Source organism: Aspergillus puulaauensis, chromosome 7, assembly GCF_016861865.1.
Source record: "Aspergillus puulaauensis MK2 DNA, chromosome 7, nearly complete sequence".
Classification (NCBI taxonomy): Eukaryota; Fungi; Ascomycota; class Eurotiomycetes; order Eurotiales; family Aspergillaceae; genus Aspergillus; species Aspergillus puulaauensis.
This window is the reverse complement of record NC_054863.1, coordinates 1,043,170-1,060,627: the sequence shown is the minus strand read 5'-3', so window position 1 is coordinate 1,060,627 and position 17,458 is coordinate 1,043,170. Positions and strand designations below refer to the sequence as shown.

General features: G+C 48.1%; 9 protein-coding genes across 9 annotated transcripts; 3 read left to right on the top strand and 6 right to left on the bottom strand.

Moving 5' to 3' along the window:
* Positions 1 to 170: 170 nt before the first annotated feature.
* Positions 171 to 1,566, top strand: FYV10 (FYV10 family protein; the record flags this gene model as incomplete). The annotated part of the gene is made up of 4 exons (XM_041695300.1): positions 171 to 224; positions 294 to 833; positions 893 to 1,087; positions 1,135 to 1,566. 4 exons carry the CDS (start codon positions 171 to 173, stop codon positions 1,564 to 1,566), a joined length of 1,221 nt encoding a protein of 406 aa, XP_041561045.1.
* Positions 1,567 to 1,673: 107 nt separating this feature from the next.
* On the bottom strand, positions 1,674 to 3,076 carry APUU_70428S (25S rRNA (uracil2634-N3)-methyltransferase; the record flags this gene model as incomplete). Its single annotated transcript, XM_041695299.1, has 2 exons — positions 1,674 to 2,602; positions 2,905 to 3,076. The coding sequence occupies 2 exons, from the start codon at positions 3,074 to 3,076 to the stop codon at positions 1,674 to 1,676; spliced, it is 1,101 nt and encodes a 366-aa protein (XP_041561044.1).
* Positions 3,077 to 3,945: 869 nt separating this feature from the next.
* gmtA (GDP-mannose transporter) lies at positions 3,946 to 5,260 on the bottom strand (the record flags this gene model as incomplete). Its single annotated transcript, XM_041695298.1, has 4 exons — positions 3,946 to 4,385; positions 4,442 to 4,813; positions 4,872 to 4,959; positions 5,021 to 5,260. The coding sequence occupies 4 exons, from the start codon at positions 5,258 to 5,260 to the stop codon at positions 3,946 to 3,948; spliced, it is 1,140 nt and encodes a 379-aa protein (XP_041561043.1).
* A 659-nt stretch (positions 5,261 to 5,919) lies between these two features.
* APUU_70426A (thioredoxin domain-containing protein) lies at positions 5,920 to 6,621 on the top strand (the record flags this gene model as incomplete). The annotated part of the gene is made up of 1 exon (XM_041695297.1): positions 5,920 to 6,621. The coding sequence occupies one exon, from the start codon at positions 5,920 to 5,922 to the stop codon at positions 6,619 to 6,621; it is 702 nt and encodes a 233-aa protein (XP_041561042.1).
* A 947-nt stretch (positions 6,622 to 7,568) lies between these two features.
* On the bottom strand, positions 7,569 to 9,193 carry SMI1 (SMI1/KNR4 family protein; the record flags this gene model as incomplete). The annotated part of the gene is made up of 2 exons (XM_041695296.1): positions 7,569 to 9,105; positions 9,183 to 9,193. The coding sequence occupies 2 exons, from the start codon at positions 9,191 to 9,193 to the stop codon at positions 7,569 to 7,571; spliced, it is 1,548 nt and encodes a 515-aa protein (XP_041561041.1).
* A 1,777-nt stretch (positions 9,194 to 10,970) lies between these two features.
* Positions 10,971 to 12,371, bottom strand: APUU_70424S (uncharacterized protein; the record flags this gene model as incomplete). Its single annotated transcript, XM_041695295.1, has 1 exon — positions 10,971 to 12,371. One exon carries the CDS (start codon positions 12,369 to 12,371, stop codon positions 10,971 to 10,973), a length of 1,401 nt encoding a protein of 466 aa, XP_041561040.1.
* An 898-nt stretch (positions 12,372 to 13,269) lies between these two features.
* RBX1 (SCF ubiquitin ligase complex subunit HRT1) lies at positions 13,270 to 13,804 on the top strand (the record flags this gene model as incomplete). Its single annotated transcript, XM_041695294.1, has 4 exons — positions 13,270 to 13,371; positions 13,438 to 13,516; positions 13,578 to 13,648; positions 13,706 to 13,804. 4 exons carry the CDS (start codon positions 13,270 to 13,272, stop codon positions 13,802 to 13,804), a joined length of 351 nt encoding a protein of 116 aa, XP_041561039.1.
* Positions 13,805 to 14,006: 202 nt separating this feature from the next.
* APUU_70422S (signal peptidase complex subunit 1) lies at positions 14,007 to 14,470 on the bottom strand (the record flags this gene model as incomplete). The annotated part of the gene is made up of 3 exons (XM_041695293.1): positions 14,007 to 14,198; positions 14,268 to 14,327; positions 14,423 to 14,470. 3 exons carry the CDS (start codon positions 14,468 to 14,470, stop codon positions 14,007 to 14,009), a joined length of 300 nt encoding a protein of 99 aa, XP_041561038.1.
* A 768-nt stretch (positions 14,471 to 15,238) lies between these two features.
* On the bottom strand, positions 15,239 to 16,427 carry THR1 (homoserine kinase; the record flags this gene model as incomplete). The annotated part of the gene is made up of 3 exons (XM_041695292.1): positions 15,239 to 15,580; positions 15,632 to 15,930; positions 16,001 to 16,427. 3 exons carry the CDS (start codon positions 16,425 to 16,427, stop codon positions 15,239 to 15,241), a joined length of 1,068 nt encoding a protein of 355 aa, XP_041561037.1.
* Positions 16,428 to 17,458: the final 1,031 nt, after the last annotated feature.

Below are 17,458 nucleotides of genomic sequence, written 5' to 3'. Positions count from 1 at the left end.
TTGTGACCTCTCCGCGGCCGACCGACCAACCAGCGACATACTTCTTTCACAACGCCGACCCCATTATCGGCTCGCTGCAGCAATCCAACACTACCAGATCTTCACATATATACACTCAGTTAATACAAACGCACCCGTCTCCCAGAGGTTACGGAGCTTCCATCTTTACCATGGCCGCAGAGCTCACGTCAACGAAGCTCAATGCGGAGAATCACCTCCTCCTAGTACCACACCCCATCCCATCCCCGCTTCATGCACGTCACTTGGATACTAACACGGTATCCCCCTAACAGGATCAACCACTTCTCCGATTACCCCATGAGCTCGCCCGAAGAAATCTCAAGTCTATTCAGCGAATTATTGAACGGGAAAAGGAATATGCCCTTCCCTCACTCAAAGACTCGGCGAATGCCGCAATATCCAGCGACCGGACGTCTGACCAAACCCTTGCCACACTTGACGCTATGATATCCCGCATGCAAGGCCTGAAGCGGAAGATGGAGAGTTTGCACCAAGAAGAGAAGAAGGTCCATCTCCAGTCGAGGAAACGTATACAACATCTTGATCAACTCTACCACATTCCCAGCTTGACTGACGTCAAATACGACCAGTGGTCGAGAGTCCGGTTAGACAGACTCGTAATTGACCATATGCTGCGGTCAGGGTATACCGAAAGTGCTCAACAACTTGCCCGAGAAAAAGACATCGAGGATCTTGTGGATCTCAACGTCTTTGTACAGTGTCAGCGGATCGCCGAAAGCCTGCGCCATGGGGAAACCAAGGACGCTTTGCAGTGGTGTAATGAGAACAAGGCGGCTTTGAAAAAGAGCCAGGTACGTACATTTAACTCTCTTGATACTCCATTATGCGGAGCCTAATTTGGTGGGTGCAGTACAACCTGGAGTTCGAGTTACGGTTGCAGCAGTATATTGAAATGATCAGAACAAGAGACAGAACAAAGGTTGTGGATGCAATGGTGCATGCCAAAAAGTATCTCGCCCCATATGATGAGACTCAATCAGCCGAGATTCATCGGGCTGCTGGTTTGCTTGCTTTCCCTCCAGACACAAAAGCCGAGCCCTACAAGGTATTTTGATTTTGTCTTCGAAACCGGATTGATCTAACATGTCCTAGTCGATGTATGCCTCTGAACGGTGGATGTACCTTTCTGGCTTGTTCATTCGCACGCATCATGAACTTCTTTCTTTGCCTTCTCGGCCATTAATACATATCGCTTTATCAGCCGGCCTTTCCGCCCTGAAGACGCCCTCGTGTCACTCAGCTTACACCTCTTCGAGTTCTAACCCTCATTCGACCACTACTTCCGTGTGCCCTATATGTTCAACAGAGCTGAATGAGCTTGCTCGGAATCTGCCGTACGCCCATCACACGAAAAGTTCCGTCGAAAGTGATCCAATTGTCTTGCCAAACGGCAGAGTATACGGTCTTCACCGGTTGCTAGACATGAGCAAGAAACTCAGCTCTATCGAAGTGGGCAAAGTCAAAGATCCTATAACTGGTCAGATATACGACGAGAGTGAAATGAAGAAAGTGTACATCATGTAACGGCATGCATGGTTTGCGAGCTTCATTTTAACTCATGCCTTTATACGGACGTTGGGGCCGGAAATAGCGGGTATTATATTGAATGTTGTACATATAGGTTGCAAATACTAATCACTCTCGGAATCGTCTGTTTCTGTTGATCTCTTCTTCCTCTTTCCAGAAGCCCCAGACACAACGTGCTCATCGTTCTTGAGCTCAAACACGTACGTCCTAGCTTCCCTATCTTCACCTCGCCACCCTCCTCTTCCACCATCCTTCCTTTCAACTTTCCCCAGCGTTCGTGCGTGGGAATATCCACGATAGCACGCCCACGGGAACTTAAAACTCGTCACAGCCTGCAACCCTGCATGTCGCGCTAGGTCCTTAATATTCCATAGCGTGTAAGGTTCTCCCTCGAAGAGCGTTACCAATATCTGACCGGGTTCGGTCCTCCGCTCGTCTTTCGCCTTAACAATGCCGTCGTCATCATCGCATTTTTCACTCGCGTCCTCACCAGAGCCATTTTCATCAGCATCAGAACCCCTTGCATGCTCCTCTTCATCGTCGTCGTCGTCGTCAACCTCCTCGAGTTTCCCTGCCAAAAGGGGTATACACGCCTTAAAGAACGCAACTAGAAGCTCCTGATTCGCCCTAACCTGCCGGTTCACATCCGTCGAAATTCCACCTACATGCGGGAAATTAAAGCATATCACATCCCAGGGCCCAGCCTTATCCCTCCTCTCATTATCCATCCCGGAATTTGCACTCTTTTCTTTCTTCCAGGCAGGTATTTCCCGGTCTTTTCTGGGATATCCAATTCGGACATTCTTCCCTCCTCCCAGTCCAGAGCCGAGCTTTTTCGCGTCAACGGAGAATAGCACCTTCGGGCCTTGGAGTTCGCTATCCTTGGGCTTCGACAAGCCGTCAAGGATGTCGGCGATATTCTTCTCGGCTTGAGGGTATTTGGTGTAGAGTGTCTTTTCAGAGTCGTAGCATGTTGCCAATAGGTGTCTGCATCGGTGATACGTAGCTAGGGAATGGGCGAAAGAGAAGTCTCCTGTTTTGGTTTTAGAAATGTCAGTCTTCGTGTCATCAGGGCGTATTCCTTATTTGGGCATGGATGCATATGTGATATTCTATCGAGGAAGCAATAACGATAAAGCAATGCGCGAGTGAGTAGGTTGTCAGAAAGCTGATGGGCGTGCATCAGTAAGTATATATGTATATATATATAATCTCGATATCTTGCCGGCAGGTAGGTTCGCAATCTCCGTGTAGATAATACGTAAGGCAGCAACATACGCACGCCATTCCGAGCAAACAATAACGAAAAGTGAAGGGTAGAAAGGGATAACCCACCCTCTCCAACCAATAGTATCCGATCTGTCCTCTGAAACGGTACAATCGGTTTTCTGTGCTGCTTTTGCTGATGTTTCTCATTCTTTCCAGCCGGTGCCTTGTTTTCCTTATTCCCACCGGTATTGCTGTTGCTGTGGCTGCTCTTTGTGGAGAGCTTCGCAAAGGAGCTCATTTTGCGATGCTTCTTGCCTGTTCCATGGCCCGTATTGGGATTGGAGCGCGCATGTTGGTGTTGCTGCTGGACTCGGGCTCTTTTTGGTTTCGTCATGGGCCTTTTTCGTACTTGGATTTCTGTTCTTCTTTTTCCGGGGTCGAGGCTAAATAGCGGTATTCAGCGTTATATAGGGGCTTAAAATGAGATATCAACAATGGAAATTAGGGGAACGTGAATGAAAGCGTTGGGTTTTATTTGTTGCTTTTGATATAAAATTTAGAGTTGGAAGCTTCGTCGGGTCTCTTACCAGCGGCGGCCCGAGACTCGACAGAATGTGAAATATTTAAGGCCGGGTCCTACCTACACAATGTATCGCTTCCCAAATAAAAATAAGAATGAAAATGAGTATAAAATATAAATAAAATATGAATAAAAATAAACGCTTTCTATACCCTAATTAAATAATATAAATAACAATATATACAACATTCATCACCAGGCAGCGGACATCGGTTTTGTTCTGTGACTGATGAAGTCCATGCCTTCCGGCTCCAGCGAATGCAAGAGCTTGAACGCGATAGCAAACCCCAGTATCACTAAAGGGCACTTGTGATGGCAAAGGGTGCTGTGTTTACTGCGAGAACAAGGGCATTATAGGGGGCATCAGGTGAGCTCAAAGAATATAGAACGCAAAGTGCAGCCAATTGGGGATTCTATCCATGAGCAAAATTGAGTACACAGCCACCAACACCTACTGACACGGAAGCAATCTCAAATAAGCCGGCCACACCTACAATATCAATTCCGCAAGCACAAAACGTGATCGCATATTCCAGGGTGAAAACTGGATCGTGGGCGACTATTTCTCTGCATTAACGAGTCATGATTCACGAGCGCAACGAATCCCTCATGCTCTGGCTGCTGGCGCTGACTGGGTTGGAGGTTGGCAGAATCCCGACCTTTGGCTTGGCGTTTTGCTTGATCTTCGCAACGGCGTACACGATACCACTAACAAACCCAACTAGAATGGCGGACACGCTAGGGAAAGTAACGGGGGCGTCGAAGAAGACCAATCCAGAGATAGCAATTGGAAGCTTGTTGAGGGCACCAACCATTGAGTAGGTGGTAGATGAAGTGACACGAACACACCAAGCGGATGTATAAGAAATGAACACCGTAGACAACCCGGACAGGATCATGGCAAACATAATGCCGTTGCGGTCAGCAGGGGGGAAATTCTGGGTGATATTCGCAGGTGACCAATCTTCCAGGAAACCGGAACAGACGATGAGAACAGGAATCGAAAGGAGGTTGTTGTAGAACATGGCTAGATAGGAGACAGGTTAGAGTGATCAAACCTAAAATCACCGAAGACACACTCACTATCAAAATCCTTGAAGTTGGTCAACTTGATCCTCTTGCGCATGCCCAGGACATAAGACGACGTGCAGAGACAGTTAATTAACATCCAAATATATCCAGCATTCAAGGTGGAAACTTTTGACGTCGCATCGCCATTACTTTCAACTGCGTGCTTGATGTCGGCCCAGGCAGCGATGACGGAGCTAAAAACCATAAGTCCGAACGAGAATAGAGTGAGGTTTGTGACCGAGCCACCGAACCACAAGACCTCTCCGTATGCGATTAGGATGATGGTCAGGTTTTTGAAAATGGTGTAGACCGGGATCGAAAGAAATTGCAATGCCTTAGATCCGGTGTAAATCATACCAATGAGTAGGAGAGTTATGGGGAACCCTGTATGAAGGAACCGTCAGCTTCGTCGGAAACACTAGCGAGCTCTCAAGGTACGTACACTTTCTAGCCTCATCTAGATTAAAGTCACGATATGTGATAAGGCCACAGTATTTGCATGTTTGGATGGCAGTGATGCATACGAGAGACTAAAGCCAGCGCATAGTCAGCATATAGCAATCCCGACACTTTGGAAAGGTCCAAGCATACCTGTACACACAGGAGGAAAAAATTTAAATTGAAATTCGCAGAGAGCACGTATTTATTCATGACGGTCATCAAAATAGATGAGCCGCAGTATGCCAGAACGGAGAAAGCAGCATTGTTGGCGACTGAACTCGACGAGGAACTCCGCGACTGAGGCGGCGAATACGGCGCCTGAATTTTTTTACTTTGGTCCAACTTCTCCATCTCAATCGCGTACTCATCGGGTTTTCTGCTGTCCGCCATGTTGGATGTCAAGGCACTAGAACGTCGGTAAGGTGTCTGGGGTTGAGGCGACAAAGGGGGATCCCGCAATCAAGCGTTCGAAAACCGGTGGTGTGGCAAATGGACGAGGGATTTGAGGCTATCGGAGTGGCTCAGAAGAAAGGGAGTGACAACGCGACTAAAGAGATCGAATTTGGTTAAAGAAGAAGGAAGTTGTAAAAGGTGCCGCGTGAAAAGGGTGTGAGGTAGGACAAAAAAGTTCCTGGCAGTAAGTAATTAAATAACGTGACAATACATCTGCATCGAGTTTGGCGCCACCTCCGGAAACGGTGCGCAAGTTCCTGTGTCTGAAGACTGAGGTCTGTGTCCGCTTTCCGAGTCTACTTGGTGGTAAATGCAACTCTGCAATTGCAGTTGATTCGGCTGTAGGAGTTGTGCGAGAACCAGACTGTATTGGTGCTACATGTGTCACCCGGTTTTGTTATAGACTGATCTCCTGGATCGGCAGTGTTTTCGCACAGATTATATATATATCTTGATCATCTCTTTAAATATTAATATTTCGCACCCCACTACCATAATTCTCCCCACTCCCTGTCGTGAAAATAACATCCTCCAAGCCAATAGCCCAATATCCATAACACTAAACCAACGCAGAAGAGAAATACCACAGCTTCGCAATGCCTCATGACACCGCCCCCCAACCGCTCCAACGAGACATAGACGAGCTCGACCTCTCCGATGATGACGCCGTTTTCAAAGCCTTGGAAGAAGAGGACGACACCACCTACCGTGCCCACCGAATCGAACAACTCAATACCGAGTTCGCCACATCGCAAAAATCTAACAACCAAAGAACCACCCTCATCGAAGACTCTCTTTACCCGTCCTTAAACAGCGATCAATCCCTCCTAGATTTCACTACCCAGGCACAGCGATGCGTAATCCACTTTGCACATCCGGACTTTGCGCGCTGTGCGACCATGGATGAACACATCCGGGCGCTCGCGGCCCGGCATCAAGACGCGCGATTCGCAAGAGTCGACGTGCGTGAAACGCCGTTTGTCGTGGAAAAGTTGAAGATAAGGGTTCTTCCCTGTGTGATTGGGTTTACGGACGGGGTGGCAGTGGAAAGGGTGCTCGGGTTTGAAGGGCTGGGGTCGGGGGGCAGTGATGGGTTGGAAGGGTTTAGTACGGCGACCCTAGAGAAAAGGCTGTTGGCGAAAGGGATATTGTCACACACAAGGTTCAATGCTGGAGACGATGAAGGATCAGAGGCGGACAGTGGTGGCGAGGAAGACGATTCTGGAAAACAGGGGCGGAGTATCCGAACTGGAAATACGCGAGCCATCAAGGATGACGATGACGACGACTGGGACTGAGACGAGCAGCGCGGTTAGCCTAGTTACACAGCGAATACCGCACGGAGTCAAGGCAGCCAAAGATGGTCGTAAGGCTTGCTATCAGCTTAAGTCTGAAACCTGCTTACACTTTCTTCATACGATCGATTGGGTGCCCACTGAGCCCGAGACAAAAGCATCTACCCAGTTTCCAAGCAGCCTGTTTCAAGATCACGGACTGCTACTGGATTATCAGTATCTGTTGCCTATACCAGCAAAATGACCAGGTTGGCGCCATCGCCAGCCGTTCTACCACGGCCAGCCCAATACGTAAAAAATCGACTCGTAGATACAGACAATTGGGTCTGTACATCGTCGAAATACCGGATTGTGTCATGTCTCTGACGTATCAGAGAATAGCTTGTAGCGGCTGACTATCAGTTGCTAGGAACGGGGGGTTGGCATGTGCTCCGACAACCCAAAGCTGAATCGTGGAAGTGCCCAGCAATAACAGCAGTTGTATATAGACGTCTTCTGAGCTGGTAAGGTGCCGGGTAGTCACATCAAATCGTGAAACGCTATATTCAAGTACTCCCTCCATAAGAGCAATTTTGAAATTATTGTACGGTAGCAGGACAAAAGAAAGATTAAGAAACAAAACCTTGGAAAGACTAAAGGGCTAGTACCTAGTACTGTATGATCGTAGAGATAAAGTTACACGTAATGTAGAACGGACAGTGTCAAACAAGGTAGGAAACCGCGAGCGGTGCCGAGCGAGATCACCGAAAAACAGGAAAATGGTGGAAATTTATACAAGGTTATCGAAAAAAGAGAAAATTCTTCATGGAATCCATCATTTCAACGGTTGCGCCGGATACACTTCAAAAGGTAAAAAAGCAAAATAAAAGCCCCGCGCGAAAACAGTGAAAGGAAGCGGTTCATGATATGCAGACCCAAAAAAGAAAGAAAGCAGACCATACGACCGTGGCTTAGATGGCGACGTTCTTCATTTCGCCAAGGACTTCATTGTCCAAGCCGGCCGTAGAGGTTCCCTGGTTTGATTCACGTCTTTGCAACTTCTCGGAATCCGCCTTACTCGCAGATTGTTGCTCGCCAAAACCTTCGTTCTCCTTTCCCGAGGCCTGCGGAGTCGCAACTTCTAGAAGATCTTCACTGTGGGATTCCTTTATAGCAGGCGCGGTAGTATCGTCGGCGGTTTCGCTTTCAGCAGTCCCGTGGACTGGGCTCGAAGCCTCCTCGGTGACACGGGCAAGAGGACTTGAAATGCCAAATTGTGTCTTTGGACTTTGGGTAGAACCGCGATTTGGGAAACGGTGTGGTGACCTCCCGCGCTCTTCACTAGGGCCTGGGCTCCCATAAGGTGACTCCTTCCCAGATTTGGTGCTGGTGTTGAGGCCCAGGCCGTTGGGTGCCTTGCGGCGAGGTGCTTTCCTGCCATATTTTTGATCTGCCCTCCAACGCATGATCTCTAAGTATGGTGGTTCCACATTCTGCGCTTTGAATTCCAGGAGCTTCAATTCGTTCGAGTCCTCTTCCACGACAGCCTTGCCGCTGCAAATATCATCTGAGAAAATGGCAAGAAATGTGGCCCAAGATCGAGCAATGACGTATTTGCAATCGTAATCCCGGCCGAATATAATGACTTGACCCCATTTCCCCGCGGGTCCAGGGGCTAAGTCGACTGCGATACAATTGCCACCCCAATCACGAGCGAGTGGGATCCAAGCGGGATGAGCGTAGGCTTTCTGAACTGCGCCTGGAGGTTGTGAGTCTTGTCGCTCGAGCAGGTCCTGTCGCCACATTGGGTTTGACGCCTGAGGGGGAGGTGTGGCAGAAGATGAGCTGGCTGTGGCCTTCGGGATCGGAGTATTGACCATTGCTGGAGAGGCGAGAAACTCTTCATTGACCGTCCTCCAATTCTTCCATTCCTGCACGATTTCCTCACAGTCAAGGAGCATGCAGCCGAAGATAATGCCAGTCGGCAAACCAGGGCGTTCTTGGCCATCGTGGTTCATCAGAGATTCTCGAACCTCCAAAGGAAGGCTGCAGTCAAGTTCGTGTTCCAGCTCGTTGATATCGTTCTGGGTGCAACCTTCGCAAAGATTATCGTAAAGTTCCTCGTAATGATTTTCCAGCCAGCGCTCTATCTTTCTCCACGAATGGGATACAGGGGGAGGAGGGGGTGCCCCGTCGTGGAAGCTTTGCATCTGGATTTCCGCACCATCCGCCCCGTGGTCTCCTGACCGCCGAGTGTGAGAAGACATTGACCGCATTCCTGGGGAATAGGGACGGTTAGGTGAGCTGATGCCATTCGGCTGTTCGTCCTCGTAAGCGCTAGTGAGATCCGGTCGGGATTCGATAGCGCTTGTCGCGATGGATGTGAGAGGCTCATGGCGGCTTTGGCTGAGAGGCACATGTCTACCTGTTCGATAGGGGGAGTCATGGGACGCGTGGCGGTCGTAGGAAGTCATTGTATGCCAAAAGGAGCGCCATGCTGAGCCGAAGCTGTTACCGCAGTGCAAGCCATTAGAAAAGTGCCGAGAGGAAAGGGGATATACACCGAGTCTGCAAGAAATACTCACGGGTTTGACATGATGCTAGATCAACAGCAGAGCACGGTGGCAGGAGAGTAAACACAGAAGGATTTCTTCCAGGCTTTTATGCAAAACACCAGCGGATCATTGGATAATGGGCATGCAAGGAGGAATATGGCCGGCCGAGCGAACGGAGACAGGCGGCCAGAGGAGCGAGGAAAGGGAGGGTCGCAGGGTTTGACGGGGGCCCCAGAAAACGCGATACAAGGAGGAAAAGAGCGAAAAAGAGCGTGTGGAAACTGAAGTGTGATTTTGGGTAGCAAGAGGAGTGAATGAGGAAGAAGTAAAATCCAGGTCGAAGTTGGAGAGGGAGAGGGAGAGGGAAAGAAGATAAAAAAAGAGCCTGTAATGGGATGCGATAGAAATGATGTCGTCGGCGTCCCTCTGAGTGCAGGGAAAGGAAGAGGTGGGAACTTGGGAAGAAAGCGGACAAGCAACGATGATCAATGCCTCTTCTTCGGCTTCTCTTCAGGTCTCCTGGGGCTAGGCTAGTCTGTGGACTGGGCCTGTTATTATTATCATTTATCCTTAAATCCTTAATCTTGCAATAATAAGAAGAGTTTAATTTGCCTTCGCAGTTCCCTATGCTCGACCCCTGGGAAGGAGCCTGGATCTCCCCTCAGTCTGTTGCCTCCGTGCCGCTCGTCGCAACCCCTCCTATCCAGACTCCAGTATCATTGACTCCTGGTTACTCTTTTTGTTATAGTTAACTAGCATTTGTTCATATTTAGATAATCAAAACAGGGTCCAGGGGCGGGAATTTGTCCTGTGTCACTACTACTGCAATACTGCAATCGGATTCACCGAACGCCTTGTGATGAAAACAAACATCCACATTCCTGGCCAACCAGACACCCAATTGCGGCATGAATCCAAATACTGACCCAATCTTGATGCATTTTGGCTAATGATTGTTACAGCTTACATCATTGCTTCGCTTTCAGTAAGGACTCTTTATGCACACCTTACAAAGATTTTATGGGGATCTTATAAGGGTCTTATGACGCACAAAGTAAAGAATGAATTGTGATAATGAGCGTGAGGAAATTTGACATAGAGGTCCTGTGAAAAGACCGAGATTGAAGCTTGGCCAATTCAGCTGTGGATTCTCGAGCCAAGTAGGAAATATGGAAAAACAAGAATAAAAAAAATAAATAAACAAGAAGACTGCAACAACACGCCACGGTTATAGGGTAGCGAAGAGCAAGTGCACAACAAAACATAGAGAACAGAAAAGTAACATATAAAATAAAAGCAGTGTCTGAAGAAAACCGTAAAAGAAAATGTAAAAATAGAGATAAAAGGATATTAACATAAGGCTTCACGCATAACCACAGAAGCGTAGGAAAGGTGATTCCTTGCTAATCCTCACACAAAAGTATACCTTTTAAATGACCTCGTTCAAAGCATGACCGGACTCCAGGCTTGATGCAACCAGGGAATGGGGGATATACACGCAATCCCCACTGACGAATCAATCAACCTTGCCAGTGACAAAACCAGCCGCTAGTAATATGAAGCATACCAAAACACCGAAACCTTGCCACTGATGAATCTAGCTGCTGAATCAAGTAACAAAGGAGAAGAAAGATCATCGAGACCTGGGAAGAGCGAATTCAGAATAATCCAGGTAAAGGGAAATTGTTGAAACTGTTGGACATATCCTAAGCGGGTGAGGGACAGGACGATTGCTTATTGCAATAATAATGATGCCATTAATATCGTGGAAGTTCCGTGTAAAAAGACATCACCCGTATTGTATTAGAAACAATATCATTATGCGAGTGAACTCTGAATGCTGCTCGACTGAATACTCGGGTTGGCATCGAGTTTCAGTACCCGCCGTAGATCATCCTCTATTTTTTTCGTGTCGACCACGGGTGAATTCGCACTGGCAGACTGATATTGAGGAGCTGGAGACTTGGAATAATTTTGGGGGTAGAAATTTGAATCTTGCTCCTGAGCCGAAAACATCCGAGGAGGATAACCTTGGGATGGCGAGCCGTATGCTTGTCTTGGTGTGCTTGGTGCATTTCCGGGGTTGGAAGCAAGAATACCGGGCCCAAAACTAGGATCTCGTAGTTGGCGATTCTGTGGTGAACTTAGATTCGCGTTCTGCGAAACCGGGCGTGGTCCAAAGACAAGATGAGGTGGTTTATTGCCCAACAAATCCCCATGAGGATTCATCATGGGTGGGCCCGAACTGGTCCTTAGAGGTGTCGCAAAATGCGGTACCATCGTACTGAGGCCCGGCCGCTCATGCTTGTGATTGGCTAGATTTTGGTTCGAGTGAGAGGTAGACGACGGTCGTTGAGGGCGGGGGTTGAGCAGCAAACTCTTTAACGCTTCTGTTTTGGCCTTCCGCTCGTCCTCATTAAGACCCTGCAAGGTTGGAGATGGGGAGCTCGCTGATCGTAGAGCGTTCATGCGATCCTTGTAGGACGGTGCGAAAGAAGGCCCGATTTGCGCATTGTGTAGATCCGGGCCTCCCATTTCCAATGGAAACATTCCGTTGGTGTCGTTGGTAAACGCCCGGTTTTGGATTGCCTTGGAGTCGGTCTGTGGTGACTGGTCTCTAGGACTAGATTCGGGGCTTTTCTGAGGCTGGGATCTTCGAGCTTCAACCGCAGCCTTAAAAAGAAAATCGAGGGGTGTCGCCTCTCGTTCCTCCTGTGGAATAAGCGGGCGTGATTTGGGCTTGGAGGGGGTATTCTCAAGATCCCCATCGGCATCGAAACTGTCGCTATCATGCTCCAAGGTGGGCGCTAAATCAGAATCGGGGAACGACTTGGAAAAGAAGCTTGGGATAGGTAGAGCTGAAGGCGCGGGTGATGCATGGAAGGTTGGCCCCGCATAATGTGTGTCTTTCAAATGCGGCGTTGTAATGTTATTGTTCGGATGTGAGGAGGTGTGGCGGTGGCTGGATTTGTTGACTGGAGATGTTCTGGAGGTATCGCGTGGTTTCTTTGTGGATCGATTTCCCTTCTTCTTGGACAAGGTGATGGTGCCTGAAGAATCAGTCGTCGCATCCCTGGGACTCAGGGTCCGAGGGGGTGACGAGGGAGGTGTTGCGAGTGTTGACGCATTCTGAGCTGAAGGTGTTGTGGTTTTCTTCTGATTACGACGATTGTTCCGAGGGCCTTTCGGCGTCAAAGGGGTGGGGGATTGGGTCGGCATTGCGACGGGTTGGCTTAATAAATAAACAGCCTTATTTGAGGTTAAGACGCAGCGATAAAAGAGTTCCCGCGACAAGTGATAATAATAGGGATAGCAGAGGTAAAAAAAAAGAAGGCAGTAACGGATAAGAAATAACTTCTCGATAGCCGGTACCGAGGAATAATTCAACGCTGAATTACTACTAAGAGACGCCGCCCCCAGCTAACGGTCGTGACGACGATGGCTAATCCGATCGAAGAAGAGGCTCAGTCTAATTAAAACGATCGAGGACGGAAGGAGAAGGTAGTGAATCGGAGCTCGTAGAGAGAGAGTAGAGTCTAAATAGGTAAACGGGAAAGAAGAAAAGTAGGGAAAGGAGGTTGAGACATTATTGTGTGATTGGCGACATTGAAAACGGATGGTTCGAAATAACGTCAGGAAGAGAGTCGAAATGAAGCCTTGGGTGGTGACATGAGGCTGGGTTGATGGATCGGGCGGGGATCGGGTCATGACTAAGGCGCCTGACCGCCCCACGCTACCCTCGCCCCAGGCTTAGGCTGTCACGGCTCACGACTCAAGAGTCAGAATCGGCAGTGCAAACAATACAAACTTAATCCAGCAGGTCCCAAGGCCGGAGCCCTTTGAGTGACCTTTAAGAGCCTAGCTTTCCAATAGGTTGTCTATTTCACTTTCCATAACATCACCAGGACCTCACCAGGTATGAAGCTGAAACTTTTTCTACTGAAATTCACATTCCCCCAAAGACTTGACTAACGTGGATTGATAGCTCTTATTGTTGAACCACCAGCAACGTCCGATAAAGCCTACCCCGAACTACGTAATCCGCCGGAGCCCGCTCTGCCCCTCCTCTCCGTTCTCTGACCCAAGGCCTTCGATACCACTAGTATACACTCTGAGAATGGCCGACGTCGAAATGAAAGAGGCCTCATCCTCCAAGGTGAAGGCTGGTTCCAAGACCGAAGGAGCCAGTGATGGCAAGAAGAAATTCGAAGTAAAGAAGGTACAACCACACCGTATGAATCTGGATTTTGGAGATGGAGACGTTGCTAAAGGAAATTGTTAATAGTGGAATGCTGTTGCTCTATGGGCGTGGGATATTGTCGTTGACAACTGTGCCATTTGTCGTAACCACATTATGGATCTATGTATGCTGTGCCCACAGTTTCCCATTCAATTTTGAATGTGGTGCTAATATCTTCGGCATAGGCATTGAGTGTCAAGCAAACCAAGGTTCATCTACAACAGAGGAGTGCACAGTAGCCTGGGGAATTTGCAATGTGCGTGTGCTCCCTAAATACTGATTTTGACTTGACCAACACTAACAAAAAGCCTAGCATGCATTCCACTTTCACTGCATCTCTCGCTGGCTAAAGACTCGTCAAGTGTGCCCGCTTGACAACAAAGATTGGGAATTTCAGAAATACGGCCGGTAAATGCATAGATTTGTCAACGGGAGATGGGGCAAGCTGCTGTGCAGCTAATGTTTTTAGGTGGGCGTTTACGGTCATCGCTTTTTTTTCTTCTAGTTTCGTTTCAATCACCATTACTTTTCGGCTCACGAAGCATTAAACATGTAGACATTAAAAAATGCGATGCTATCCCATTTCATATCTAAAATGAAGACCACGACACATGTCACGCTACTTTGACCCCATCTACCGTAACGCCTGCTCTGCCAGAAAATGGAACAAGCCACTTTTCAGGATGTTTGTTGTAAATGGGCCATGGAGGGATAATAATAAGTGCAGTCAGGAGTGTACCAGCCAAACCGGCCCAGAGCGACAGGTGAATATCTTGGAAGATGTATCCGATCAAGGAAGCGACCACCTTGGAACATCCATTCATGTCAGTGAGGCACGTAGTACCGAGGAGCAAAAAGAAAGACATTGAACTCACTCCGGATACTACCAAGAGCGCCGTAGAAAATATCTCCGTAATTTGTTGTCCGTGGAAATCCTATTTCGGATAGGAATAGACAGGTTAGCATTGAAAGATTGGCATGATAGTTAAGGAAGGCAGGGCAATAGGCCACGGCGGAGACCAGAACTTACGATCTGACCCTCAAGGGCATCTTGAATAGGCGATAGAATATTGTCCATTATGAAGAGCTTGTATACCCTGTAATGGACGAACTGCTGAGTTTGGAAGGCTTAAGTGTGGTGTGGGTCACATCTTAGCTACGAATACTTGTCTAGGCAGCTGTCGCCTTCTCAACGGGCGGAGATGTTTACCGCCTTTAGGCCCTTTACCCATCAGTAACTGAAACACCTGAACTCGTGAACATGCTTACTAGAAAGTAACGTAAAACTTGAATGTTAAGAGGTATAAAGCCTATGTCTTCACCTTGAACTATATATTTGTTTAATAACTTTGGTAGCCGCTGCAATAAAATATGGTCTCAGGAAATTAGTTGTATTGCTATCTGTAGAAGTGGTGCTGCCGCGAGGCTGTAGTAATACCTATAATATGAGAGCAGAACATAATGAATTTTGCTGCTGCGCCAAAGAGCCAACTTTTCTTTACTACCTAGTATTCCGGCCGTCAAACCGCAAACACCAACACCTGGTTTGCGTAGTAAACTTCCTGGCGGGGCTCCTTTGTTATTTATCATTACTTATTTATCATTATTATATTTCTTTTTTGGAGCTTTTGACGCCGTGCTCGCGTATTGTAGGAGATTAGCTGGCACTAAACCTAGGTAATATCAATGCGATTGATTCCATATCTATTCGTTATTCTTTTTTCGGATAAATGTCAAGTTTACCAGCCAATAACATGAGTATCCTGCCTCGGACCAGTCTCACCTACTATGTTTGGTTTCCTAGCAGATTTATGGTCGTGAAATAAGACACATGATGTATGCATGTTCAGTGATTCACTATTGCGCCATCCTGGGCCGGTTCGAGGAGTTTCCACTGGCAAGAGATGTTTTGAGAGCTGAAACGAGAGATGATGAGTTCCGCGATCTCAGCGAATCTGTCGGTGGCCAAGGCAAGAATGGTTGGGCCGGCTCCAGATAGGCAAATTCCAAGAAGGCCAGGCTGTGTGGCCGGGGTCATTGATTGGAGGATCTCTGTGAGGCCAGGGATAAGTGTCTGGCGGTAGGGTTGGTGAACCCTGTCCTGCATAGCTAGATAGATCATGTTTGGATCAGGTGGGGACGACCCTAAGGCTGCTGGAAGTAAAGCAGCACGTTGCAAGTTGAAGACCTGCAAAGTTAGATGAGCTTTTTGATGAAAGAATAATTGGGGAAAACATACCACATCAGCGCGTGAATAAGTAGTGGGTAAAACATTTCGGGCATTAGCAGTGGGCACCACAAAGTCGGGAATAATAGCAATTGCTTTGATTTGTTTGGCCCATTGAAACTTTCTGTAATGGCCGATTCCGAGAGGCGGCTCTGGTGGTTGTCGACCAGTGTCAATTCCCCCAGCTGGGGCAGGCAGAACCTCACTGAGAGGGATCTCCTTGCGTGCTACATCTTCCGGCTTCAGATCATTGAGGTAAGTTCCAACAAAGCCTCCAAACAAAGAAGCAGCAACATTATCTGGATGTCGTTCTGTAGGTGAGTTAGCGCGGTGAGTTAGCGCGCTGCAGCAGCATGTCGAACTGCACCCAGGGTTCCTTACCAATCATTAAGCAATAATCAAGCAACCGATCCTTGCTCAAACCAAGTTGACCAACTTCATTCCCCAGCATGACACCCGCAACCACCGCGGTTCCCGACGACCCAAGACCCCGACCCAGCGGGATGGGATTTACGATGTGAACACAGGTCTCAACGGGGAATGCTCTCTGATCATGGCATCTGAGTACGTACAAAGCTACACGTGTGATCAAGTTGACCTCCGGGTCCAGACTGATCTTTTCGGTACTGTTGCTCTGGTCGTCATATGTGATGAGACAGTTGAGAGGTTTTTGCGAGGACGTTTTAGCAGTGTCGACAGTCACTTGTAGCTCGAGGTAGAGGGACAGGGCTAGACCGATTACATCAAATCCAGGGCCGATATTTGCGGATGAGCAGGGAGTCCGAATGACGAAGGATTTTGAAGACATTGCGGGGAGAGCCAGTCAGAGGCAGAGCCAGAAGTGTGTGCAAACTAGGGATAGTAAACACAAGAGAGTGTGGCAATTGTTGAACCAATTGCTCTCCAGGTTGGCAGTATGCGCCTGTAGTAGTAAACGGTCTCCTAGGTTGTTTTCAGTCACTCAGAAGTGATTGTTTCGTCTAAGCTTGAAGCGATATTCATTGATGAGCTATGACTGTACCAGGGCTTGGCACACTGAAAAATAGTTGAAAATTTTTTGGATCCAGGCCGATTTCGGGGACGTCCAGTGTAAATTGCAAAAAACCGGTGGAATTCAGGTCGCAACTCTCAAGTCACGGACGCTCCAGTCACAAGCTGCAAAGCCAAGTAGAAGGATCAAGTTTCTGCATCAGAAGCAGATCTTGTTGCGGAAAGAAAGATCCAAGTTGACCCATCAACTGTGACTTCTGACCTCCTTTATCCTCCCCAATCAGAGTGCGAGTAATTCACATCGTGGCCTGGACAGCAGGACACTGGTGCATTTGCTCTGGACCAAATCTTCATTCACTGGTATCCATGCGGAACTCTCCGTGGTGGTCCGCAGTGGTACCAATTACCGAAACGTAAATGCATGTCTCTTGAGTCTTGATTCCTTGAATTGTCGGATCCTCGTGCTGATGCCCGACATGTTTCCACGCATCCGGCAGTGGATAAAGGAGAGCTTCAGTGAAGATAATAATAGGTATCGGAGTTATTTTAGATTACATTCATTCGCCTGTCAGACGGCTGAAAAGTAAAATCAGAGCTTCTTAATTGTGAGCCGATGTGGTGCGACAGCCAGTGGTGGGCACTCCTCGGCGGCCTCGGAGCCTCTAACACGAGCTCCAGACTCTTTTTATCCCTCAATGCGGAAATCTCTGTTCGCCCCCGGCCCCTCTTTTTTTGGCATTTTCCTTTGCTCTTCACTCCACCTCTTCCTCCTACTTTTAGCTCTATATATCCAGACCTCGTACCCTCTGTGTCGGTGGTCTCTTTTACCTGTTTTCTAAAACAACTTTG